The sequence below is a fragment of the Equus przewalskii genome, chromosome 10, assembly GCF_037783145.1.
Source record: "Equus przewalskii isolate Varuska chromosome 10, EquPr2, whole genome shotgun sequence".
Classification (NCBI taxonomy): Eukaryota; Metazoa; Chordata; class Mammalia; order Perissodactyla; family Equidae; genus Equus; species Equus przewalskii.
This window is the reverse complement of record NC_091840.1, coordinates 26,282,939-26,308,428: the sequence shown is the minus strand read 5'-3', so window position 1 is coordinate 26,308,428 and position 25,490 is coordinate 26,282,939. Positions and strand designations below refer to the sequence as shown.

The 25,490-nt window shown below is 55.1% G+C and overlaps 1 protein-coding gene across 5 annotated transcripts in view; it reads right to left on the bottom strand.

Annotated features, from left to right (window-relative positions):
• The window catches only part of ABCC3 (ATP binding cassette subfamily C member 3), a 46,043-nt gene extending 20,867 nt beyond the window's left edge, over positions 1-25,176 (bottom strand). For 3 of the 5 annotated variants that reach the window (XR_011523375.1, XR_011523376.1, XR_011523377.1), the window contains exons 1-17: positions 25,035-25,146; positions 12,662-12,838; positions 12,172-12,297; positions 11,818-11,955; positions 10,845-10,970; positions 10,554-10,615; positions 9,713-9,844; positions 8,286-8,483; positions 5,022-5,199; positions 4,770-4,931; positions 4,126-4,218; positions 2,726-2,929; positions 2,495-2,641; positions 2,014-2,101; positions 1,541-1,607; positions 1,190-1,316; positions 932-1,108 (exon numbers count right to left, since the gene is read on the bottom strand). Coding sequence is in view for 2 of the 5 variants with exons in the window: in XM_070562207.1 (XP_070418308.1) it covers positions 932-1,108; positions 1,190-1,316; positions 1,541-1,607; positions 2,014-2,101; positions 2,495-2,641; positions 2,726-2,929; positions 4,126-4,218; positions 4,770-4,931; positions 5,022-5,199; positions 8,286-8,483; positions 9,713-9,844; positions 10,554-10,615; positions 10,845-10,970; positions 11,818-11,955; positions 12,172-12,297; positions 12,662-12,838; positions 25,035-25,079 (2,247 nt within the window). In the remaining 3 variants the exon portion in view is untranslated. Of the gene's footprint in view, positions 1-931; positions 1,109-1,189; positions 1,317-1,540; positions 1,608-2,013; positions 2,102-2,494; positions 2,642-2,725; positions 2,930-4,125; positions 4,219-4,769; positions 4,932-5,021; positions 5,200-8,285; positions 8,484-9,712; positions 9,845-10,553; positions 10,616-10,844; positions 10,971-11,817; positions 11,956-12,171; positions 12,298-12,661; positions 12,839-25,034 lie in introns of all 5 variants that reach the window. The other 2 variants (XM_070562207.1, XM_070562208.1) reach the window with 2 other exon arrangements.
• Between the last annotated feature and the right edge of the window lie 314 nt (positions 25,177-25,490).

Here is a 25,490-nt window from a genome sequence, read left to right as displayed (position 1 = left end):
CCTTTGCACTTCCTCCTCTCTCCACTCGACTGCCCTTCCCCCAAATAGGGCTCCATGTCCCCAGATGTGTCCCACTCCCTCACTTTGTTTAGGTGTCCGATTCCCAGTGAGAAGCCAGCCTACCAATACAGCCTCACACATATTCCTATATCCCTTCCCCATTTTATTCTTTCCCCTTAGCATTTAGCTAAATATTATATATTTTACTTATTTATCTTGCTTATCATCTCTTTCCCCCACTAGAGTGTAAGCTATAAGAAGGCAGAGATTTTGGGGGCTGGCCCCGTGGCCGAGTGGTTAAGTTCGCGCGCTCCGCTGCAGGCGGCCCAGTGTTTCGTTGGTTCGAGTCCTGGGCGCAGACATGGCACTGCTCATCAAACCACGCTGAGGCAGCGTCCCACATGCCACAACTAGAAGGACCCACAATGAAGAATATACAACTATGTACCGGGGGGGCTTTAGGGAGAAAAAGGAAAAAAATAAAATCTTTAAAAAAAAAAAAAAAAAAAAAAAAAAAGAAGGCAGAGATTTTGGTCTGGCGTATTCACTACTGTATAATATTACCTGGCATAGAGTAGGTATGTAATAAAATCTGATGAATGAATGAATGAATAGATGAACGATGAGCTCCTCTTCCTCAGCCGTTAAGATTCAGCTCAAAATGCAATGATGCTTCTCCTTACACAGACTCCCCACTCAGTGCCTCCCTGTATCCGGCACAGGCCTTCAGCCTGGCCCTCAGGACATTCTACAGCCTCTACCTGTTCAAAGTCAGTCTCCCCCACTAATAGGTCTGTTTCCCCAGTACCTGGCACAGAGCTGGGCATGATATTACATGACTGCGTGAATGAATGAATATATGGACCTCGGCTGGGTTGAGGTAGGCAGCTGTATGTACCAGCTCCCCGAGGGATGGGAGGGAACCCTGTACCTTCTCTCCAATCTCTGTCTGGTCCCTGCCAGGCAGCACCTCCAGGTCGGCTAGCAGGGCACAGGTCTCCAGCGCCTGTTGGTAGCGCTTGGGGTCCAGGGCTTGGCCAAACAGCACATTTTCCTGAAGAGTGCAGTTCTGGATCCACGCCTGCTGGGGCACGTAGGCCACAGAGCCCTGGCCACAGGTGAAGGTTACTTCAGGGTTTGCCCAAGGCCTGGCCAAGCTTCCCTTCCCAGGAGTCCCTACCCCTCTTACCTGCATATACACCTTGCCTTCCAGCTTCTCCATCTCTCCCAGCAGGGCAGACACCAGGGAGGACTTCCCACAGCCTACGGGCCCCACCACGGCCACGAGTGCCCCTTTTGGCACTTGGATGTTTAAGCTGGGGGCAAGGAGCCCAGGAGCCAGTCAGAGACAGCAGTCAGGTTTTTGGTCCCCAATATTCCACTCAGAGACCCAAATCCTCCTCTCTTCCAGATACCACCCTGGCAAGCTGAGGCTTTCCTGCTTTTCAGGCCAAAGACTAGGGGGTGAGGCGGGGGTTCTGCCATTGATTTGACCTTTAGTCCACTTAGGTCGCTGAGAAGGGATGGGAGAAGCTGGTACCTGTGCAGGACGGGGGGCAGGTCCTGGGCCCAAGTGAAGGTGCCGTTGTGTATGGTGATGGCATGGCCTGGGAAGACCAAGGTATACAGGGTCAGGGGGCTCAGGGGATGGGGAAGCAGGCAGGGAGGGCTGGGGAGAAGAGGAGGAGAGGGCAGGAAGCCTGAGGGACGGGGAGGAGAGAGGTATGGGGATCTCTGGGGGAGGGGGCCAAGGGGAGAAGGCAGAGAAGCTGGGGGGCAGTGGAAAGGGCAGAGGGAGCCCGAGGGAAGGAAGGAGAGAGGGCAAGACCTGGGGAGGGATGAAGGAGAGGAGAGCAGAGAGCCTGGAAGAAGCAGAGAGCGGGGCATAGTGTTGAAGCAGAGTGATAAGAAGAAGAAGTAAAGGGCCACGAGGGAAAAGTGTAAAGCTTGGAACAGAGGATTTTCTGGAGCAGGAGCTGGGCAGGGGGCAGCCCAGGTAGAGGCTGTCTAGACCTGGGGCGATGGTCTTTCTTTCCACACACTCGAAGTCAAGCTCATCTTGGCTCAGGAAATGTTGGATCCGTTTCAGAGACACGCTGGTCTGCAGGAGAGTGTGAGTCAGCCCCCACTCCTTTCCACCCTTGCTGGCCCCAAACTTTCTGGGCCAGGCGGGGCCCCTGAGAGCCCAGATGCCAACGCTGGGGCCCCTCCCATGACTGAGTCTTCTCTGGCTCGCACCGCCACAGACAGGGTCCAGTTTGGTAAGAGGAAGCTGTGAGAACTCAGGCTTCCAGAGACGCTGCCTGACCTCCTCTGTCTCCAAATGACCCTGGACTCTAATGACCTCATTCAACTTTAAACAATTCTTCATAATGTCAAATAGCCCTCCCCCCGACCCCGATTCCAGTAACTCCCCCGGATTGCCCCCTGACCCTAAATGTCCCAAACAACCAGCCGTAACGCCAGCAGAATCCCCAACCCTACCCGGGGTTACCTGGGCCATGAGGCTGATTAACTGGGGAAGCATGTTGAGGGGCATCTTTAAGATATTAAACAGAGATATGGACACAAAGGCCTTCTCAGCGTCCAGCACGTTGTTTGAATCCACAGTCACGTACGTCCCGAGGGTGATCAGGGTCACCTGGGGAGTGGGGGATGGGCATTAGAGTGGAGCCTGCTGGGCCCAGAGGGCTGGGTTGGCCACGGGGAGGTGGGAGAGCCTCACCAGGAAAGGGGTGCAGGTCCAGATGAAGGTAGACACGGCGTGGAAGTAGGCGGCCTGGCGCAGCAGCCGGAGTTCGTTCTGCCGGATGCCCTCCACCTGTTTCAGGAAGCTGGGCTCCCAGGCATACAGCTTCAGCACCTTGATGCCACTCAGGATCTCGTTCATCAGCTTGGTGCGTGAGTCCTTGAACTTCATTTGCTTTACCTGCAGAAAGAGTGGCGGTGGCAGGCCCCGCTCCCCTGCCCAGGCCTCTGCCCACAGGGGCTCGTACTGTCCATGTGCTCACCGCCACTGCAGGCATCCAGGCCGCTCCCCATTCTTCCTCCCTCCAGCCCTGCTGCACCTCAGCCTGGAATGCCCAGCCTGGCCTCCCTATCTCCTCTGCCCGAAAAAATCCAGCTGCAATCTCAGTGCCTCCATCACTGACCCTCCCAGGCAGCATCCTCTGCTCCTTCCCTGGGTTTCTAAGGCTTGGTGTCCTTTCCTTTGCAGATTGTGAGCCTCCTGAAGGTATAGATGGCTTATTCTCTTTGTTCCCCCAGACCCTAACCCAGGATGTGGCACACCAAATTAATTTATTTGTTCAACCTCCATTTACTGAGGATCTACTATGTGCCACGCCATGTGCTGGATGTGGGGCAGATAATGATGAACAACTCAAACAAGGCCCCTGCCATCAGGAAGCTGACAGTCTGATGGCGGAGGCAGATGGGAAGCAGACAACTCCCTGAATAAATGCGGAATGAATTAGCACGCGCACTCTGAAGGGAAACAACAGGATCCCGTGAGAGAATAGTGGAGTGGGGACTGGGACATCAGAGTTTACGCTGGGAGGTGAGGAAGGGGAGGAGCTGGGCAAGCAAGGAAGAGATGAAGTGCATTCCAGGGAACAGTGTGTGTGGTGGCCCAGAGGCACGCAGAGCTTGGTGCTTTGGAGAAAAGAAAGAAGGCCAGACCGGCTGAAACTTGGCCTTACCCCAGGAGGTGAGGGCTTGCAAGGCAAGCAGGGGTCTGGTGGGTGGTCCTAGGGAGTTTGTCATTTCTGTGTGCAATGGGAAACTACCGCAGACTTCAATAAATGTTTGCAAAGAAAGGACTGGATGACTGGCTCTTTACACTCAGCACGGTGTGGTGGAAGAAACTCTCATTAGACCAGAAGATGCAGGTTTGAATCCCAGCTCTGCCTGATTCTGGACCACCATAACCTCGCTGGGCCTTCGTTCCTCAGCTGCAAAATGAGAGTGTTTCTAACACCCCCTCACATTGTTGCGAGGATAGAGTGAGCTAAGGTTTGAGAAGGCAGCTTGTAGCCATCCATACTCAGCAAGCCCAGTAGGTGAGAGGCCCCAGGTTAGCGAATGCCCTTTCCCCAGGCACCTGGCAGCTCTGACTGCACCCACCTGGAAAGTACGGATCTTCATGGCCACAGCTGCATTGAGTGGGATCAGCAAGACCATAAGAGCGACTCCAGCCAGGACGGAGGGACCCAGGTTCTGAGGACGAATGGTGGATATTTAAGACAGATAGACAGATAACCAAAGTATATAGACAGAACCCAACAGACAAACAGAGGCCTATTGACCTGAAACATGGAAATGGGCGGGAAGCAAACGATGATGGTCAACCAAACAGATAGATAGTGAAAAGCAGACACACAGAGAAAGCTAACAACGAAAACATTTGCAGAAGCAGCCGGCCATCAGATAAGGACAACAGATAGGGACAAAGAGGAAGACATGGAAGGGGTCCAAACACACAGGAAGGCAAATTCAGACAGACAGACAATGACAGCCAGAGTCACACCCACCCTGCCTCAAAGTCCCTCTTCCCTCCCCTGAGTTCTGTGAGAAGGACAATTGCACAGGCTAGAAAGATTCGGTTGCAGACACCAGCATCCGTGCAGTCCTGTCCCCCACCCCAATATCTAGGGAAGCTCCTGTGTCCATTATGCAGTCCCTCTGCTGACCCAAAAGAACCTTCTCTGTCCTTTCTCAGCAAGGTCAAGGTTAGAGGAAGGGAGTAGAGGTCAGGGTTCAAGAGTCACCTGCCAGAGGAAGTAGATTGCCAGGAAGATCTGCAAGGGTGCTGACCACAGCAGGTTGAGGAAGGGAGCAACTTCCATGAGGCGCTGGGCGTCCACTGACATGAGGTTGACAATTTCTCCCACAGTGGACTCACGTTTGACTGAATTGGTGATGACCAGAGCCTGCAGGTGGACAGCGGGGTCATGGGCTGGGCCTCTCCAAAGCTCCCCGGGGCCAGCCTCCCCAGCCCTCCACGCCCTGCTCCAGCTGACCTTTCTGTAGATGATACCCACAACCCCCGTGCGAATCCTCAACGCCATTACAAAGATGCACTGGAAATACTGGTGTAGGATCAGAGTCTGCATTATGGAGCACACGAACATCAGCCCGGCCACTAGGAAGCCCCACCAGGTGGGGGCGGTGGGGTTTGAAATAAACCTGATCAGGACGCTGCGAGGGGAGGAGAGAGGCATGAGATCGGAGAGGGCTTGCCCCGTTGCTCCCTCTACTGCTGCCCTCCCCTTTCACCCTCAGCCCCCTCCCTGCCCCTGCCTCTGAAACCTCTCCGGTGGGGGCTGCTGGCCCTCCCCACCCCCGCCTGGCCAGAGGGACTCAGCTCAGTGCTGCCTCAAGATCACGACCCTCCGTCCTTCTCCCTTCTGCCTTCAGCTCCATTCTTATCTACTGTGGCCCCTGCCAACCATGACTTCTGTCACCACCAGCCTCACCAGCCTGCCTTCCTTGCCTCCTTGGACCACATGGCAGGAAGAAATGCCATGTGTCCATTGATCAGAGTTTCCCGCACCTTCTGCTGGGCTGCTGAGGGCTCTGGAGCCCAGTGCACTACCACTCAGACTCTTGCCCCTCAAATCCAGCCTCTCCAACATCAGCAGCCCCCAGTGCAGCCCGTGACCTTCTCCAGGGCCCTACGCCCCCTGCCACAGACCTCTTCACTTGTCTTCTCTTCCCTTCTGACCTGTCCCCACTCCTCACCCCTCTCAGCAGCCACCCACTTAAGTCTTCCCATTCAACCACCCATGGAGAACTCCCTGCCGACCACGGACTTCCCTCCCGGCGCTGGCCCTCTTCCTTTTCTCCGGCACAGGAGAGGAGGTGTCCGTGTGGCTTCTGAGCCTGATCCTGCTCCCTGAGCCCTGGATCCCATCCGTCTCCTCAGGAACACGCTCCACCGGTGCCCCCTTTCTCCTCAGCTTCAGTGTCTTCATCTCTGCTGGCAGCCCTGTACCTTCACCTACTGACATGACCAAGTCTCTTCCATGTTGGGACAAAGCTCCCCTCGGCCCCATGGAGTTACCGCCATCATCTTAGCCAGGCCTCTCCTGATGGGGGCTGAGTCGTCTCCCAGAAAGATATGTTCAAGTCCTAACCCCTGTGCCTGTGAACATGACCTTATTTGGAGATCGGCTCTTTGCAGATATAATTGAATTAAGATGAGGGCATAGTAGAGTAGGATGGGCCCTAATCCAGTTACTAGGGTCTTTATAAGAGAAAGGAGAGGAAGATTTGCACACAGAGGCACAGATGCAGACACACATACAGAGAACACCATGGGAAGATGGAGGCAGAGACTGGAGTGATGCATCCACAAGCTTGGGAATGCCATGGATTGCCAGCAACCACCAGAAGCCAGGAAGCAGGGAACAGATTCCCACTCAGAGCCTCTAGAAAGAACCAACCCCAGCGACACCTTGATCTCAGACTTGTGCCCTCCAGCACCGTGAGAATAAATTTCTGTCTTAAGCCCCCCAGTTTGTGGTGACTTGTTCTGGCAGCTACAGGAAACTAACACACCTTTCTTTATAAGAAGTTTCTAGACCTCCATGGCCCCTGTCTCCATGGCAGACCCCCTGCTCTCAGGCCCTTCCCCTCTGTCTCAGCCTCTGTTATTGACAGTCACTAGCAAACTCCACCTTATCTTCCTCAGGCTCTGTATTACTGGCCAACTTGCTTCACTGGAGGCCACGCCCCCAACCCTCACCCTCCAGCATTCTCTGTGCTCTGCTCTTCCATCATTCTTTGCCAGCTCTGGCCCCTCCAAGCCAGTCTTCTGCTCACCCCTCACCTGTGAGAATCCCTAGGGTTCTGTCTGGGGTCTCTGCATGAACTCTCTGGGAGAGCTTAGCCACAAATATGGGCCCCTGGGCTTCCACTGGGTGGCTCGGAACAGGTGATCTCTAGCCAGCTAGGAATCTCCCCTGGGGTGGCCCACGTGGCTGAGACTCAACTCACCACCATATGGGTGCCCAGCCTCCTCCTCCTGCTGAGTCCATCATCTTAGCAAAAGATCCGTCATCCTCCAGTTACCCAGGCCAGAACCCAGGTCACCTTTGACCCCTCCCTCTCCCTGGCGCACACACCCATCTCCAGTAGGTCCCCCATCCCATCTCATTCCTGGCCCAGACCGTCCTCTGACACGGTCTGCCCACTTCCACCTGGCCACCCTGCCCTACATCCCCCACACTATGGGCAGGGGGATCCTTCCAAAATGCAAACCAGGTGCCCCTGCCCGCCCTTTCAAAAAGATTTGAAAATCAAATCCCTCAAAGATTTCCTTAGCTCGCTGTCTCTGTCTGTTTTCTGCCCCTCTCATTGGTCACCCTCTCCTCCAGCATTCAGAATCACCTGGAGTTCTGGAGTCACGCTGCCTCAGGTCTTTGTGGCTGTGTCTGAGCTGCCCTTTCCCCTCCTTCCTCACCTCGTTAACTAGTGCCTATTTGTCCTTCCAAACTTGATCACCTCCTTTGCTTGCCAGTATAGCCTGCTCCTCCCCAAGCTGGCTTCCCTGCCCCTCCTGGGGTTTTTCCAGACACCTGAGGAGACCTCTGCCTGCACTGTACTGGATTGACACGTTGATTTCTCCCATAGGACTTTAAGATCATTTCTTAGTTACTTCTGTATTGTAATGTCTGGCACCATTCTGCTACCCTGGGGTCTCAATAGATATCTTTTGAATGAATGAATGGATGAATGAATGAATGCACGAATAGAGGAGCAAAGGATTGGGGGACTCAGCTGCTAGGCAGCTCTCCTCCCCACTCCCTTATCTGAGAGCTCCTTCTAGTCGAAGCCCCTCATGTGACAGATTATGATGGCATGAGGGCCCTGGACTCAAACCCAGTGTGCCCTGGGGCAAGTCCCTTCACCTCTCTGAGTTTCTGTTTCCTCTGGGTTTTTTTTGCTTTTCGTTTTTCAGCTTCTTCATTTGTAAAATGGGAATAGGGGCACCTCCCTGTGGGACTGTAGGGAGGATTTCATGAAAGGATGTTTGTTAATGCCTCTCCCAGGGTGCCTGGCACACAGTGTGTGCCCAGTAAATAGAAGCTGACTGTGAATGGGGAGACTGAGGCAGAGGCGTTGCCACTCGCCGGAGCTCACACGGAGTGGGGATAGCCCTTTCGGTTCCTGGTCTGGGGTTCTTTTCACATGTTGTTCCTTCCTCTGGGCTCAGGGCTGAGGGACAGCCAGACAGCCCCCCGTCCAGGGAAGGGCTGCAGCAAGAGAGAGCATGGGGAGACCTGAGCAGCTGCGGATTGACAAAGGCGAGCAGGTCCTGGATCAGTTTGAAGCAGATGCTGATGAGTAAGCTGGGCGCAAAGGTGGCTATCAGGGTCTTCAGGAAGGAGGGCTCCGGGGGCCTGGGCCGGGCCCCCAGCAGCACTTCATCCTCACCGGAGACTCTCTTCCCAGATGCTGCCTCAGGCTGGTGTCTGGTCCTGGAAGGAAGGAGCAGTGGGAAGGAGTGGACACGTGGGGCTCACAAAGCCAGGTGCTGGGAGGAGTGGAGAGGATCGGGGAGCTGCTTCCTTAGATCTTGGAACTAGGAGGGGAGCGGACAACGTGACCTTACAGCTCATTCCCCAAATGTCTCTGTCAGCAGGTGCCAGAGGGCATATGAAGGGCGCTCTAACTGCTCCTCCAGGAGAAGGCCTACGGACCCAGCAATTCCCAGCCTCTGGGCCTCTCCTGCCTCCCCAGGGCTGGCTCCAGGGAGGGTGCCAACTGGGAATGAACGCATGCACAGGGATGACTAGCGGCCTAGTCACTGGGGAGCCGAGCAGGGAGGGGTGGAGGTGGCAAGGAGGGACAGAGATGGGGTACAGTGGGCAGACTGGGGGCTCTTAGGTCTTCCCAGAGGCTCCAAGCCGTGAAAGCTAAGACATGGCACACCAAGCCCAGGCCACCGGCTCCTCCAACAGCCAGTTGGCAATCGGGGGCTCTGGATGAACAAATACGGAGCTCCTGGGCCCCGGGTTCTGGGTGGGAGGGAAGGGAGTTCAGTCCTGGGGTCCGAAGTGTGTAGGGAAGGGGCCCCAGTTCTCTTGGCTGGGCAGTTGGCCAGAGACAGGTTCCTGGATCCTGGACAGGAGGCTGCTAATGGGAAGGTCCCTTGGCCAGAGGGTCATCTCCTCCAGCCCCTGCTCCAGACGGGAGGAGACAAGATTGAGAAGAGGGGCTGGCCTCAACCTTCTTCCCCCAGCCTGTTATCCTCCTAAGGCAAGGCCCTGGAATCTACCCTTCAAGTCAGGCAGGGTAGTGTAGTGGTAAGTGCAATGTGTGGTATGGATTCCAGCCTTGCCCATCACCAACTAGGGGACCTCGGGTGCATCATTAAACCTCTGTGCCTCAGTACCCCCATGTGTTACACGGGGACAATAGAATTTACACCACAGGGCTGTTGGAGATCGAGTTAAGCAACTTGCTTAGGGCTGTGCCTGGGACAGAGTAAGTGCTACAAAAGTGGCAGCCATTCTCTGGCCTCAGTAGAGCTGGGGAGAGCTGGCCCCACCCAGGCGTGAGTGTCCCACCCCAGGACCGCCTGCACCTGCTCTTCTCCCCACCCTCAGCCATGTGGACCCCAGGTCTACGAGCTTCTTCTGCAGGAGAACTGGGGTGTGTGAAGGGGCTGGGATGGAGGGGCGTGGGGACCCTGGGAGGGCCTCACCCTGCTGCCCTCTTCTGCTGCTTCTTCCATGCCTTGAACAGCCTCTCCACCACCATCTGGGAGCGGTCCTCCTTGTTCAGGGACCAGAGGTCTCGATCCTGCAGGGGGCGCCGGTACCCGCGGATGGCCATCCTAGGGCGGCGGGCAGCCCCAAACAGGGTCAGAGTTTAGCCGCCTGGAGCTGGGGACCAGGGTCTCCAGAAAGGAGGGTCTCCCTAGGGTGCTGTGGTCAAGGGAGCTGTCTCCTTTATTCCCACAGTGAACAGGCTGGAGGTCACTGCCACGGACCCCAAGTTCCTATCTCAGTCCCTCCTCTCTTTCCTCCCCAGATTGTCCCATTGACCCCCAGGCCCCAGTGATGAAATCCATGCTGGCTAAGGCCCTGGGCGAGGACAAGGCCGGGCGGATGGAGTCGCAGCCCAGGTGGCTCCTCAGCACAGCGTGGTTAATAAGCCCTCACCCGGGTCGCAGAGGAAACGGCCTTGCTCAGGCTGCTCTGAGGGGTGGCCAAGGAAATGACAAGCTGCAAGCTTATCCCAGACAGGAGAGCTCGGAACTAATTACAGTCTCCCCCAAGCCCCTGGGCCTTTCCCCTCAGCCCGCCAGATGCAGGGTTGGCCTGTGGCCTGGGATCAGAGCTGGGCCAGGCCCGGCCCCTGCACTCAGTCCCCAGGCCCAACAGACAGGTGACCCCACCTCCCCTGCCCCATGCCTGCAGGGGTGAGGCGGGGCCAGCCAGGCCCAACTTCTCAGGCCCCTGAACTTCTGACCTGCTCTCCCTCCTCCTTCTCACCCCGTCTCCCCCTCCCTCAGGCCCAGGCTGGAGCAAGAGCCAACTCACTTTGTGAACCACCAGAAAGTCAGGCGGGAGATGAAGCCAGCACTGGCCTCTGGGCAGGGGTTCTGGAAGGTGAGAGGGTGGGACGGGAAAAATCAGGAGTGCTCACCACGCTCTCAAGGCAGAACAGGGGTGGAGGGGCCCATTCCTTCCTGCTCCAAGCCCCAGTTTGCACACTGTGGAGATGACGTGGGGGATGGAAGGAACCGGGAGGGATGGGCAACGCTGGTAAGGCCTGGGCTGAGGAGTGGGCTGTGAACTCCCACGACCACCCGGCCTCCATGGAAAACTCACAGGGTCGGCATCTTTTGGGGAGAAAAGTGGCGGCTTTTCCCTGAAGCAGGACAGGACGAGGGCAAAGAGCACCAGGGCGAAGTGGATGTAGAAGGTGGTGAAGCGGAAGGGGTCTTCGATCTCGCCCTGGGGGAGGATGGGAGGGGCATCAGAAGGTCAGGCTCCTCTGGGGTAGGAGGTGGCACCCGAGGGACACCCGGGTCCCTCTCTCAGAGGGTTCCGTGAGAGGGAAAGGGTCGTAAGGGGGCTGCCGTTCAGTGCATCGTGACAAGCACCTCACCTACACCCCCTCGTCCAACCCTCTCTACAAGGCGGGAAGTCTTATGATCCCCAGCCTGCAATCGAGGAAATGAGGCTCCAAAAGGCAAAGCAACTTGCCCAAGATCACACAGAGAGTAAGTGGATTGTTCCAAGCTTGTGCTCTTGCTGCCACACTTGACTACCTCCCCTTGAGATGGAGAAATGGGGAGACGCTAAACTGATGTCCAGTGTTCCTACCACCACCCTATCCTGCTCATCACCACCAAAGATCAAGAGGAAGGCCAGGAACCGAGGAAGGTAGGAAGAAAGGGGAGACAAGATAATGGGACTTCCAGGGAAGCCAGAACTCTCCGTGAGTGTTGGCATACGTGTGTTCATTACACAGACACTGGTGGACACTCCTGTCAGACATTGCACTTGGTGGTGCTGCTGGTGGCAGCAACAGAAGAGTCCCCTGCACTCCCACAGACATCCAACGATGGCTGCGTCTTGTCCCATTCTCCAGGTTGCACTGGCCCTCCCCCCAGCCCCCAGTCTGCCTCCCAGCAGAGATGCAACAAGTGGGGAATAACACAGAGGACTGAACAGCAGAGGGGTCCGGGGAGCCAGGGATGGACAGAGGGGTGGAGCCTGGGACCCAGCAATGACCTTGAGCCTTGAGGTCATCCCCTAAGGGAGCACGCACCTCGCAGGTTCCCTTCTTGCCCCTTACCTTGGCCAGGACAGAGAGGATCTTGGAGCGGAAAGGGATGATGCCGCAGACCATACACAGGAACCAGAAGATGATCAGGACCCCCGAGGACTGCACCCCGCGCAGCCGCTCGTACTGGATCAGCAGGGTGGCCAGCAGCTGTGCAGGGATGGCAGGGGAGGCTCGGCCAGAGCACACACATCTGGACCTGCCTCCCTTCCTCCCCACCCCATGTGGCCAGATGTTTCTGGGGTCACCCGCATCCTTTTCCCACTGCTAAGATGTCCAGCCTTCTTAGAGCCCATGGCCCCACCTTTACAATCCCACAACCCCCTGGGGACCCTCCCCCATCAGCTTCCCGGGCCCGACACTGACCATGGTGACCCCCACCACCAAGGGGGTGACAAAGAAGACAGGGGCAGGGGCCCGGCCGTGGATCAGGCCATGGAAGGAGTAGAAGAGGTCAGTCCAGGAGACACACCACAACAGGACGCCCAAGGCCTACAGACAGGGCACACACATGTTGGAGTCTCCATCCCCAAAGACAGGGACAGTCCTCACTGAGGAGGTGCTTTGCTCCTGAAGCCACCAGGCTTGCTCAGGGCCTGGCCCTGAGGGTGGGGTGGGCACTGGCCGGAAGCTTCTCGAGGGTGGGGAGAATGTTGCTGGAGAACTCGCTTGAACCACCCCAAGCAGGGAATATGTCATTTGGCTGCAGACCCAGTTGGCAGGCTGCCATGGCCCAGAGTGCCGGGCAGGCGAGGCTGGGGAACACAGTCCAGCCGCTGAGGGTGGGGGAAGGGACTCATCGAAGGAGACCCCCAAGGTCCCAGTCCCACCCGCAGGAGAGCCCTGAGCCCCTGACCGTCTTGAGCTTGGAGAGGTGGGAGAGGATGATGTAGCCGTGACCGTGGTGCCTCAGGTAGAACAGGTAGCAGGGGAGGGTGGCCCACAGGTAGATGCAGGGGACCCAGGCCAGCAGGGAGTTCTGGAAGCAGGGAGTGAGGTCCGGGTTGTCTGTGTGCATGGACAGATTGGAGTCCTGGGGACAGAGAGAACAATTCAGTGTGGTGGCAGCCTCCTGCAGAACTGGGCCCTTCCTCGAGGGCGGCGGCTGGGCAGGAGAGATGCTCCACGCGCGATGGGGGTCGGAAGGTGTGTGAAGGCGGAAGAGCTTGAGTGTGCAAATGGGCACGTGTTGTCCCGAGTGTGAGCTTTCCTAGGAGGCCGTGATTGCTCCATTTCCTCCTATTGTCTGTCTCCCTCGAATTGACGTGTAATTTAAGTACAATAAACTGCACCCATTTAAAGTGCAGAATCCAATGAGTTTGACAGTTGTACACACTTGCAAAACCACTGCTGCAATAAAGATATAGAATATTTCCATCATCCCACGGGTTCCCCTGTGCCGTCTGCAGCCCACCCCTCCCAGGCAACCACTGATCTGCTGTCTGGCATTCTAGATTTCCTCTCTTTTTTTTTTTTTGAAAAATTTTTTTTTTTAGCAAGGCAATATGGGCACGTGATTGAAGAGCCCACTTCCTCTCGAAGGCTCTCCCAAGGAAGGGACAGGGAGCTTCTCTGAGCTTTAGTTGCCTCTCCTTTAAAATGGGGGAGGCCACCCCTGCCCACCTACCTCACTGGGTAGGTATGAGCTCAAAGGAACAAGGGGAGGGGAGAGCGCTTTGTGAATGACAAAGCCTTGGGTGAGCAGCCATCCCGGTCTGCGTGGGACTGTCCTGGTTCCAGCACTGAAAGCCTGGTGTCCTGGAGAACCTCTGAGTCCAGACAGAACTCCTCTTGTCTTTGAACATGACTCCACTAAGAACATTTTTAGAAAGAGATATGGGAATACATTCGAACACATATTTTACTGAGATTGTTTCCTCCAAGGTCACCAATGAACTAATCTTTTCTTCCCTTCTGGCAAAGTATTAGACATTCTTTACAGAAAGCTCAGAAAATATAACCAAGTGGAAAAAAAAGCCCCATCCACAATCCCATCCACCTAGAGAACACTGTTAACACCGGAGGATATAACCTCCCACCTTCTAACTGCCAATTTAAATAATTATCATTTTAATTTTTGTCAAAGTTATGCATGGACATAATTTGTTTATTTGTTTCCTTTTCTTTTTTGAGACTAGCCCTGAGATAACATCTGCTGCCAATCGTCCTCTTTTCGCTGAGGAAGATTGGCCCTGAGACAACATCCGTGCCCATCTTCCTCTACTTTATATGTGGGATGCCTGCCACAACATGGCTTGACAGGCAGTGCATAGGTCCACACCCGGGATCCGAACCCGTGAACCCCGGGCCACCGACGCAGAATGTTCTCGCTTAACCTCTGTGCCACCGGGCCGGCCCTCCTGCACGCACATAATTTAAAAAGTCAAACTGTGGAAAAGAAAATGGTCCCTGCCTCATCGCCCCCCACCCCTCGTTCCATTTCCCGGGGGTAATTATGTTCAAGTGTGCTAACTTTGTTCTGGTATCTACTTCCATATTTTTAAGCAATTTGCTTTTACGATTATGATTTGATTTACCATTATTCGATCATCACTATTTTCTCTTGTTGAGGCTGTCCCTCTCTCACATCCTCTCCACCTGAGCTCCCTCATCCTTCCAGTGTAGCAACAACACAGGCTTTTGTTAAATAAGACTCAGAGAATACCCTGTTATGACTGTGTAAATATTGTTCATTGTGAAGTTCACGACAGCTGGCTCTACATCTTTCAAGCTGTGTGACCTTGGGCAAGATGCTTGACCTTCACCTCTCTGGGCCTTGGTTTCTTTTTTTTTTAATATTTTATTTTTCCTTTTTCTCCCGAAGCCCCCCGATACATAGTTTTGTACTTTTAGTTGTGGGTCCTTCTAGTTGTGGCATATGGGACGCCGCCTCAGCATGGCTTGACGAGCAGTGCCATGTCTGCGCCCAGGATTCGAACGGGTGAAACCCTGGGCTGCCAAAGCAGAGTGCATCAACTTAACCACTTGGCCATGGGGCCGGCCCCTGGGCCTTGGTTTCTTCAAGGGTAACATTGGGATGATAACATCTCCCATATGATCCCTCCCACCTGGCCCCTCAGCCATGATACTAGCCCAGGTCCTCACCTCTTCCTAAGCAATTTCCATGGGGCTCTGGTCGCTTCCCTTCCATGTCCTAGGGGCCCAGATGGCTGCCCACACTCCCCTGGTCTTCCCTGGTCTTCCCCTTCCTCCCAAGTCTCTGCTGGTTCCCCCCTTGGCATTGGAGCGCCCCAGGGCTCAGTCCTTTCCTCTTCTCCATCTTCTTCTCCGTCTGCACTCACCCCCTGGGCAATCTCATCCAGTCTCATCAACATGCCGATGATTCTCATCTTTCTCTCTCCAGCCCACCACTCTCCAAATCCTCAACTCTATATCTGACTGCTGACTGGACATCTCCACTTTACACACCCTACAAGAGCCTGCGAGGACCTGCGCAGTGTCTCTCTCCACCAACCTGTGACTTCTGTCACTGCCTCTCCTGCACCACTCCAGCCAACAGCCTCCTTACTGTTCCTGAGCACACCAGGCGTGTTCCTGCCTCAGAGCCTTTGCATTTGCTGTACCTGCTGCCTGGAACACTCCTCCTTCAGACATCCTTAAGTCTTTCTTTCTCAGAGAGGCCTCCCCTGACCACCCTGTTTAATATTGCCAACTGCACCCCTCTAGCATTCCCAAACCACTCTCCTTCCCCTTCTCTGCTTTTTCATTTCTCTAAAGCACGTATCACCTTCTAATATGTGATATAATTTGCTAGTCTATTATGTTTTCTCTCATCTCTTCCTGCTGGCATGTAAATTTCTTGAAGAACAAAATCTTTATTTCATTTGTTGATGTATCTTAAGTACCTGAAACAGTGCCTAACGCATAGTAGGTGCTCAATTAAAATTTGCTTAAATAAGTTAAATTAAATATTTGTTGAATAAATGAATGAATGAACAAAAGGATAATCTTATACTTCCCTCTAAACCTTCAGTGGCTCCTTACTGCTTAGAAAACAAAGTTCAAGCATGTTACTATGGCATTTGAGGTCCCCAGCTGGCCTTGAATTATGTATCTATGTGAACTATTCAATTATCGATGTGCTGGAGTTCTCCCATCTCCAGATAATATTTCATGGCGTGCAAGCCCTGACCCTCCTTCCTCAATCGACTTTCACTCTTTAATCCCGTCCGGGTCAGCCCTCTGTCCTCCAGGGTCCCTACCCACCAAGGCAAGGCGACTCTTCCTGAAATGCAGCTTTCGTTGTCTCTTGCCCACAAACCTGCAGTGGCTCCTGCTGCTGATGGAGCCACGTTCAAGCACCCCACAGGCATCTCTTCCCACGTGACTTCCCACTGCTCCTTCTCCTGCTGCCAAACGCACTCCATGCTCTATTTGCCCTAAGAGTCTCCCTCCCTCACCTTTGCTCAGCCGGGTCCCTCTTTCTTCCACTTGTCAAAGTCTCGACAACTACAGGGGAGCCGTGTCGGGCGGCCTCAGGACCCGCCTCTGCCATCTTGCGCACCCTTCCTCCTCTGAACTCAGCACCTTTCTGGAGCATCGGTCTCCACTTGACCATGCTTTGGTGAGGGCCTGCTGTGAGTCAGGCAGCGTGCTATCTGTACCTGGGGCAGACCTGTCCCTGTCTTTGGGAAGCATGTGGTCCAGGGACACACTGTTTTGGGGCATTTCACTCAAGCCCTCGTGGGCAGAGGCGGTACCACGTACCTCTTGATTCTAGAGCCCTGTATTCAGTAGTTGCTCAAGCAATGTGAGCAAAGGACCCACAAACTCTTGCTGAGCAGCCAGCATGGGCTAGGCACTGGGTCACAGAGCTGGGTACACCACTAGACCTGGTCAGGCACCCCAGGGAGAGGGGAGGCAGACACAGCTAATCCAGCTCGGCCCACATTTTTTTCCTTTGTGAAACATTTCTTATTCAAGTATAATATGCTTACAGAAAAGTGTGCATATCTTAAGTATACACCTCTATGAATTTTCATACACTGAATACACCTGTGTCTCCAGCACTGAATCAAGAAACAGAACAATTGCTGACACCCAGAAGCCCTCTCCCTCACCCTAAGCCACTGCTCATCCCAGGAGAATGCTATCCTGACTTCTAACAACATGGCTTAATTTTGCCCATTTTGGATCTTCCTACAAAGGAAATTATACAGCATGTATCTTTCATATCTGGCTTCTTTCACTCGACGCTGGGTTTGTGGGTATCATCCTTGAGTGAGTGGGGACAGTCCCTCCTCATTTCTGCATGGTGGTCCATGGTGTGAATGGACCCATGGATTTATCCATTCTATGGTCATTGGGAGGCCCTACCCTGCTTTAAACTTGGCGAGCCCATTACAGTCATGGTGATGTTTTGGTCAATGATGGACTGCATATACAATGGGGGTCCCCTGAGATTAGTACCATATAGCCTAGGTGTGTAGTAGGCCACACCATCTAGGTTTGTTTAAGTACACTCTGTGACGATTGCACGATGACAAAATTGCCTAATAGTGCATTCCTCAGAACATAACCCATCATTAAATGATGTGTGACTAATCCCATCCTCTTAATCGCCATCCAGATAGTCTGCCCAAGGCCACCCGTAACTCAGACCATTGGGCCTCCGGGCCTGGAGTGCACTTCCCATCTCTCCAGGTCCAGCCCAAGCCTCACCTCCTACAGGAAGCCTTCGGGAGCACCCAGCCTCCAATGGGGTTTCTCTTTGCTTTATCTCGTGTGGCCTCTGTAGCCAGGTGACTATTATCCTAGAGTGACAAAGGCCCCTTATAGTTTAGTAGCATTTTATTACAGCACTTGGTTTCATTATCTGGTTGTCGATTCAGAAAAACTTCCAGAAGTAGAGAGGATGAGCACTGCTAGGCCCGTGTGCAAAAGAGAAAGCCTGCTCTACCTGCTCTGGCAACAGGTCCAAGGACACCTGGCAGTAGGCAGCTGGGACAAGCACCCTGGCCTTGAGATGCCACGTTGGGGTTTCTCCCCACCCCGTGCCACTTGGACCTGGACATGTGAACACATCCTCTCTCCTTCAGCAACGTGAGCCCTTGAGGACGAACATGGGGCCCTGCTCCTATTGCTCTCTCTCCTCCCCACACCCTCCAACTCCCAGCACACGACCAGGTATGCAGGAGCGGCCCAGAAATGGTCTACACAGTGACTGACAAGGGAGCGTGTGTGTAGGGCGAGCCTGAGTCCCAGAGCATGGCAGAGAATCATTGCATGGGTGTGCCAGTCGGTGGCATGGGTCTTTGAGGCAAGAGGGGAGTGGCCACAGGAAGAACCAAACCCCAATGCAGAAGACCCAGTATGGGCTGCCACTTTTGAGCCATGGAACCATGGGCAAGCTCCTTCATGTCTGTGAACCTCAGTCTCCACGTGTGAGCAATGGGAGAACGACAGCATCCCAGCCAGCTCCCCGCGGGGGAGAGAATGAACAGCAAAGCTCCTTGACTCAAACAGGACAACACCTGGGGAAGCAGGTGAGGGAGCAACCCACACTGTGGCAACAATCAAGAGATGCTGGAGGTGTGAGGACCCAGAAGGCTGCTTTGATCCACGGAGAGATCGGCTGGGCTCCTTTCCCTCAGATAATGCCCTCCTCTTCAGCCTGCCCGCCTTGATGGATGGCAGCTCTGCACTCCTCCCAGGCCAGAACCCTTGGAGTTGCCCTTGATTCCTCTCTTTCTCTCACACCCCACATCCAACCCTCAGCAAATCCTGTCCACTCTACCTTCAACTTATAGGCCCAACTCTATGAAAGCACTACTTTCAACTCTTCTCATTAATAAAAAGGCAGCTTCATCTGGTTCTCCCTCACATATCCAGAATCCAACCACTTCTCTCCACCCCACTCTCTCACCTGGATTCCTGAGCCAGCCCCTCTCTGGTCTTCCTGCTTGCACCCCTGCCACTTGCCCGGGCGGTCTTTTCCAGCACGGCCGCCAGAGCCAGATCTTTATGAAATCTAAGCCAGATCCTGCTACCATGTCACTCCTCTGATTAGAACCTGCCAAGGGCCCTCCATTTCACTCAGAGTAAAAGCCAAAGTCCCTGCGTGGCCCACAAGACCCTCATTTTCTTCCTCGCTGTCTCTCTGACCTCCTCTCCCCTATCCGGGCTCTCATTCCACCGCACCCCCCTGGCCCTGTCTCAGGGCAGCAGTACTGACTCCCGCCCTCATCGCCTCCAAGTTTTTGCTCAGATCTCACCTCGTGGAGGTCCACCCTGACCTTCTTAATTAAAATTGTAACTCGCCCCTACCCCACCCTGTCCCTGCACCCCCATCCTTCTTAGCCTGTCCTATTTTTCCCATAGGCCTACTCAGCTTCTAGCATACTCTATATATAATTGAGTTATATATCATGTTTATTGTTTCTCTGTCTCCTCCCACTGGAATATACGCTCCATGAGGGCAGGTTTCTTAGTTCTGTTGACCAGGGTACTCCCCATTGCCTAGAACAGGACCTGCGACAGAGCGACACGCGTATGTATTTGTTGAACAAAAGAATGAATGAATGAAAGAAAGAATGAATGAAGGAAGGAAGCGTATCTTCTGAAGCCCAGCTTCTGCAGCTGCGTGCTCAGGAACACAGTCTACTCACTCCCTGCACCAAGGTTAAGTGTAAAGAACGGGGTGGGTGGAGGTCACATCCCCGACCCCATGACACGCCCAGCAATCCCGCAGGGCAGGACAGATGCTCCCTTCTCAAACCACCACCCCCGCTTCCCGTTCTGAAGAGCATGGGCTCGGCTGGGCTGGGAGCTGGGCCCACAGGCCTCCCCCACTGTCGCCCACACAGTTTCCACAGCAACAACTGCTTCCTTAATAATGCGATTAAACAGCTGGATGGCGCTGATAAGGTCGGGCACCCAGAATGGACTGAACGACGGATGAACGACGGAGGTCCCTTCATGGCCACCAAGGCTGAAATCCCTGTAGACCCAAGCAGGGGATGTGGGGGTGGGGGAGGGAGTGAGGACGCGGGAGCCCTCTGTCCTTGCTGGGTTACAGCTCTCTGAGGCACTTCCCAGCCCCCTGGGGCCCCAGGCTTGTTGACAGCTTCTGTCTTGAAAAGAGTAATTACTTCCTTAATCCTGCTGGTGAGGAGAAGGGATCAACTGACAAGTTCATTTATCTCAGCAGAAATGGACGTACAGGAAGGGCAGGGGCCCGCTCTGAGGCCAGGTCATGCTCACTGACCTATGGCGGCTGAAACCGCAGCCTTCAGAGGGGCGTGGGGGCAGGGGGACAAGGCCTGGCTAGTCTATGGCTCATCGGGCCTGCTGACCTGTCCGAGTCTGAAAGGGGCCGAGCCGGCCAACAACGACTGGGTTAATTGAGGCCTGCAGAGTTCTAGGATCATCATCTAATGTTCACACTGGCTGAGACTCACAGACAGTGACGGGCCCGGTTCATACCGGCTGAGGCCAGGATTTGAACCCGGGCAGGACAGTTCAGAGTGCCAGCCCCAGTTCTGGCACTTTGTCTACACCCTGTAGGGCTCCAACTTGACATTGGCCTTGGGCACAGAACACCTTCAGATCACCTGAAACATGAAGCATCTCTGTTCCGCCACACAGCCCGCCCTGGAGGCACCACCCCTGCGGCTCATTCACGGAGCTGAGGGGAAGCGGCTGCCCTCACCTGGTGACAGACTAGCTGGGGTTCTGGGAACCACTGGCCTGGAAAACCTGAATATCCAGTTGGAAGGAGAAATCCAACCCAAAGGGTGGGCCCCCCTGAGCTGCCCCCTCAGCACCACCTCCTGGATCCAGCCCTGGAAACAGGAACAGCTGCAGGTGGGGGATGGGACGGCCTCCCAGAAGCGGCACACCCAGGTCACCGCCTCCCAGGGATCCTGCTCCACCTGTCGCCCCTGGGACAGCCCCGCTGGAGAGGGGTGGACACAGCCCAGGGGCTCTGATCCTGCCTCCTGCGGAGGGTCAGCTGGCAGGCTCTGCTGGGACCTCCCTCTCTGGGCACCAGCCAGGTGCCCCAAGACCATTTCTTGGTCTGGGGGGGTCAGCAGGAGGGTTTGGCAAAGTTCCCTCCCAAATGCCACTTCCCTGACTCACTTCCTCCCCTAGGTCTTCAGGACTTGACATCCAGGTCCAGGGGTCATGAGGGAGCAGCAGGGCTGGGGAGAAGCCAGCCTGGGGCCACAGGGGACCCAATTCTCTCAGCAGAAGCCAAGAACTCAGAGGTCAAAGCCGTCCAGCCCCAGCTTTGCTGCCTCCAGCTGGGATGGAAGGAGCGGATTCTGGGGCCACGGCCTGCAGGGAGGCTGGGCTCCTGGGGAGGAAGTTCCGGTACCAGGAGGCTGAGGGGTGCCCTTCTCCCACCTGCCTACCTACTTCAGCCCCAGCTTTGTATGTAACTGTCTTCATTTGAGAGTCAAAGCTCATTGAAACCAGAGTCTCGTCCATTACACACATGTTCTGGTGGCTGTCTACTCACACCGGCCAATGATCCAGGAGGAAGACCCTGACACCACTGAAGCCCCAAAGTTTGGAGGGCCCTTAGCCTGAGGCTCAGCCTGCCAGAATCAGCACTGGGCAAGTAGACCTGAAGGGGGCCCCAGAGCCCATCTAAGCCCAGCTGGAGCTCAGAGATGGTGCGTGATTTGCCCAAAGTCACACAACCAGTGAGCGACACAATGAGACTAACTGGAACAGGGCAGAACACACAGGAAGCTGAGCCTCTGAGGGACAAGGGCTTTGCCCCTTCCTAGGGTGAGGGAACAGGGAAGGTGCTAGTGCCTGACCAGCGGGAGACCCAAAGACCTCTACCAAGAGCTGCTACTAGGTCAATTCCATGTCTAAAGTGGGGAGAGAGCCAGGGAAAGGGGAGTCTGGAAAGCTCAGGTGAGGAAGTGGGAAATCTCCCACTGGCCCAACTTCCCTCTTCCCAGTTGGTCACAGAATTTCAGGGTGAGACCCCCAGCTCCTTCCTTGACTGGAATCCTCTCTCCAGCATTCCTCTCAAGTGGTCGCTAACCATGTGCTTGCACACTCCCCATGATGGGGAGCTCACTACTTTTCAGGCAATCAGTGCCATCTTTGGACAACTTACATGGTCAGTACTTTAGGATTTCTGAGCCGACATCAGCCTCCCAGGAGCTTCCTGGGGGCCATCAGATCAAGGCTAATTCTGCAAAGAGGACAAGACATCCTGGAGGTAAACAGCCCCAGGCCCTTCCTCCTTGGACTCTTCACCACCTGGGTGCTCCCCTCCCTCCACTGCTCAGAACAGACAGTAATCCTCCAGGCAGGGGGCAATGGGACACAGCAAAGGGACGCCAACACCTCCTCTGTTCTAGAGGCATCTCTGACCTCATGAACGCTGGGCAGTTTGGCCATAGCTCATTCTTTTGAAACGTATTTTCATGAAAACTCCCAAGGCGTGCTCAGAGATGTTGGTAATCCGCCAAGGTAAGTAGAGATGAGAGAGAGAGTCACAGAAAGTGATAAATCATTCACCCGGTGCATGCCGTGTGTCAGTCCAGGGGGTCATGGGTCCCCTCGAGTCTCCTACTCTCAGATTTAGCTGGGGCTGAGGCCGAAGGATTTAGCCACAAAATCCCCAGCAAACAGCTGAAATGGGAGCCCCTGGACCAACAGCCCTGTCAGCCCCTTTCTTGTAGGTCTTTCCAGATCTAACACCGTACTCTAATCTCATTTCTCTTTTTCTTCCCTCGTCTTCCCAGGAATATCAGAACCTGCCACTCATAGAGAGTTTTTTAGTTCTCAAAATCGTTTCACGTTCCCTATCTCATTTGATCTCAAGAATAATCTTGTGATTGTTGGTGGTAGGAGATGGGTTATTTCCCCATTTCACAGGGGGAGAAGCTGAGCCTGTGAGGATAAGCTAGTGAAAGGCTTGGTAGCCTGAGCCATGTCCCCTCCTCCCCCCCCCCCACCCTCCTTTTCACTCCTGGCTTAGGTACTTCCCAGCTGCTCTGAACTACTTCCTACAAGGCGGGTCACCCACAGGCCCCTAAGATTAAAGGTTCAGGAGCAGGTTTACCTGAATGGTATACAAAGCAAATGAGATGCAAAACAGCACACCGCCACTGAACCCCATTTTGGGTAACTGAGCTAGAACCTCAGACCCTCCCTTTTCTCCGTTCTGCCAACGCTCAGAGGATGAGGATGAGCTGAGAACCTTCCTGCTTTCTCCCCACCCCTCTCCCATCACCAACCACACTGGGTGCAGCCTGGAACAGCTTTCAGGAGCCAAGAAGATAATGTGGAAGATGGAGGGTGTTGAGAGATTGGGGTGACGAGGAGGAGTACTCAGTTCCCTTGTCGTATGACGTAACCAAGCAGAGACTCCACTGCAGATAGCTAACATAGACAAGCTGACTCCCAGGACCCTGAGGTCCTCAGAGGAGCTACATACAGCTTATGAGCAGCACGAAGTTCAGGGACCAGGGGTCCAGAAGCCCAAATGTAGGTGCGTAGTCAGGCAACGGCAAAGGCAAAACCATAGTCCAGGGGTCCGGCTTCCTGGACCAGCGCTCTGAGACTGACTGTTGTATGACCTTGACAAGTCCATTCCCTCCCTGGTCCTCAGTTTCCCCAGCTCTATAACGAGGGGCAGGGCTAGCTGCTCCAAGCCCCCAAGGGCCGACACTCTTGGATTCCATGATATCGTGGAAGGATCGAGCCAAACGATCTTTAACAAGAAGGGTGTCTTGAGTTCCCTGGCTCCGGCTTCCTCGAAGCTTGTTTCTGTACAGTCCTCAGTTCACAGGGTTAACTGTCCACCCACCACAGGGGGCCCTTACACTTGAGGCATGGGCATAATTGCTCCCTTGATTTGCAAGTCCTCTGCCTGGCCACCCGAGACACCACGACCATGCCGTGGCCACAGCAGCCAGCCTCAACTGTACAGGGAAAGGATGTATACTCATAAGCCAAGGGGACAACCTCTGGACTCCGGTAACAAGTGACCAATGCAGGCTGGATGGCGGATGGCACTTCTGTGGGGCTGGGCAAGAAGTGAAGCTGCAGAGAAGTCGCACCATCTCTGATTTAACCCTTTAGTGACCCAGAGAAAAAGAGAGATCCCCAAAGATACTTTTTTATGGATACTCCATTGCTCGAGTTTCAAACATCTATGTAACCGCCCTAGTTACACAAGCACACATCCACAAAACACACACACTGAGCATACACACACCAGGCACATATGTACAAATACTCGAAATGGGAAGAAGACGTGAGGCTGGGATTCAGAGACCTGGCATTTGAGACCAGCCTGTGCTGGGCATCTGCTGGATGACTATAGACAAGCCCCGCTAGTCTGAGCTCATCTGTGAAATGGAGACACACCACCACGTGCCTCCCAGAGCTGCAATGGAGATCAAGGGAGCTGCCGTGAGTAGGTTTTGAAAGCTCTAAGAAAGCTCTTGAGCTGTCTACACTTAATGGACCTGAACCATGCTGGGGGACCGGGGTCAGCAGTCAGAAAGGCAGCCTGATGTCTTAGAAAGGGATTTGGGGCATGTCAAAAGGCCTGCTTTTCCACCCAGCTTTGCTTTCTTCTAACTGGGTGATGTGAGCAAGTCCCTTCCTCTTTCTGGACCTCCCTTCCCCCATCTGTGAAAAAGCGGATTCAACCCGGGAATCCTGACATCCTCCACCAGTGAGGGCCTGTTGCCAGAGTGAGGTCTGCCTCTCCTCCTGAGGCCAGGGCAGTGAGGATCGCCTGCTTGCCAGTGCTTCTTGCCCAGAGAAAACAGGGCGGCAAGGACCCTTTTCAAGAAGGGCAGAGCACAGCAGGAGCCAGCCTCCCCAAAAAACAGGCTGAACAGGATCTCTGACTGCCCTGGGGCCCCGGGCAGGTGTGCGGGTGGGCAACCGAGCCCAGTACACGGGGTAGACGCTGAAGGAACGTAGCTAATGGGTAAATGCCCCTTCTGTACCCTGCGGATCAGCCCTGGAGAGGGACTGGGGCAAGGTGGCAAGTGCGGGCAAGTTCGATTCTGGGATGCCACCCAGTGCACCCTCGAGGAGCCTCGTGCCTCGCTTTCCCAGGCTCCTGCACGCATCCGGGAGGGCAGGGCATCTCCCGGGCGCCGCGCGGCATCGGCTATGGGTGGTGCGCCAGAGCCCCTCCTGGAGTCGCATCGCCCCCGCCCCGGCGCCGTCTCAGGGGCTCACCGGTGCGCGCCCACGGCCCCGGGACGCCTCCTTACCCAGAACTTGGAGCTGAGCTCCCCGGAGCCGCACAGGGCGTCCATGGGGCCGAAGCGCGGCGGCGAGGAAGGTAGGCGCGGTCGGCTACCCAGCCCGAGACAAGCCGAGCGACCGCCCGGAGCCGCCCCCGTCCCCGCGCTCCGCCCCGGTCCCGCCCCGCCGAGCTGTCCTCCCAGGGCCTTTGGGATGAATTCTCGCTTTTCCGCGAACTGCGACAGCGCCTGCCTGAAACTGGGGTTCCGGGAGGGACTTTGGGACAAGAGTGGGGGCCATGGACACAGTGACATCCCCTTCTAGTGGCCACTAGGCCACGCAGGAGAGACGCCCCTCCACAGACCGAGGCTGACGGGGCTGGAGCAGGGTCTGTTGGTCTGTTTCGCAGCGGCACACAGCTGCTTCGCCGCGCTCAACGCCGCGCTCAACGCCGTTGGGGCCTGATGGGTCCAGAGACAGGG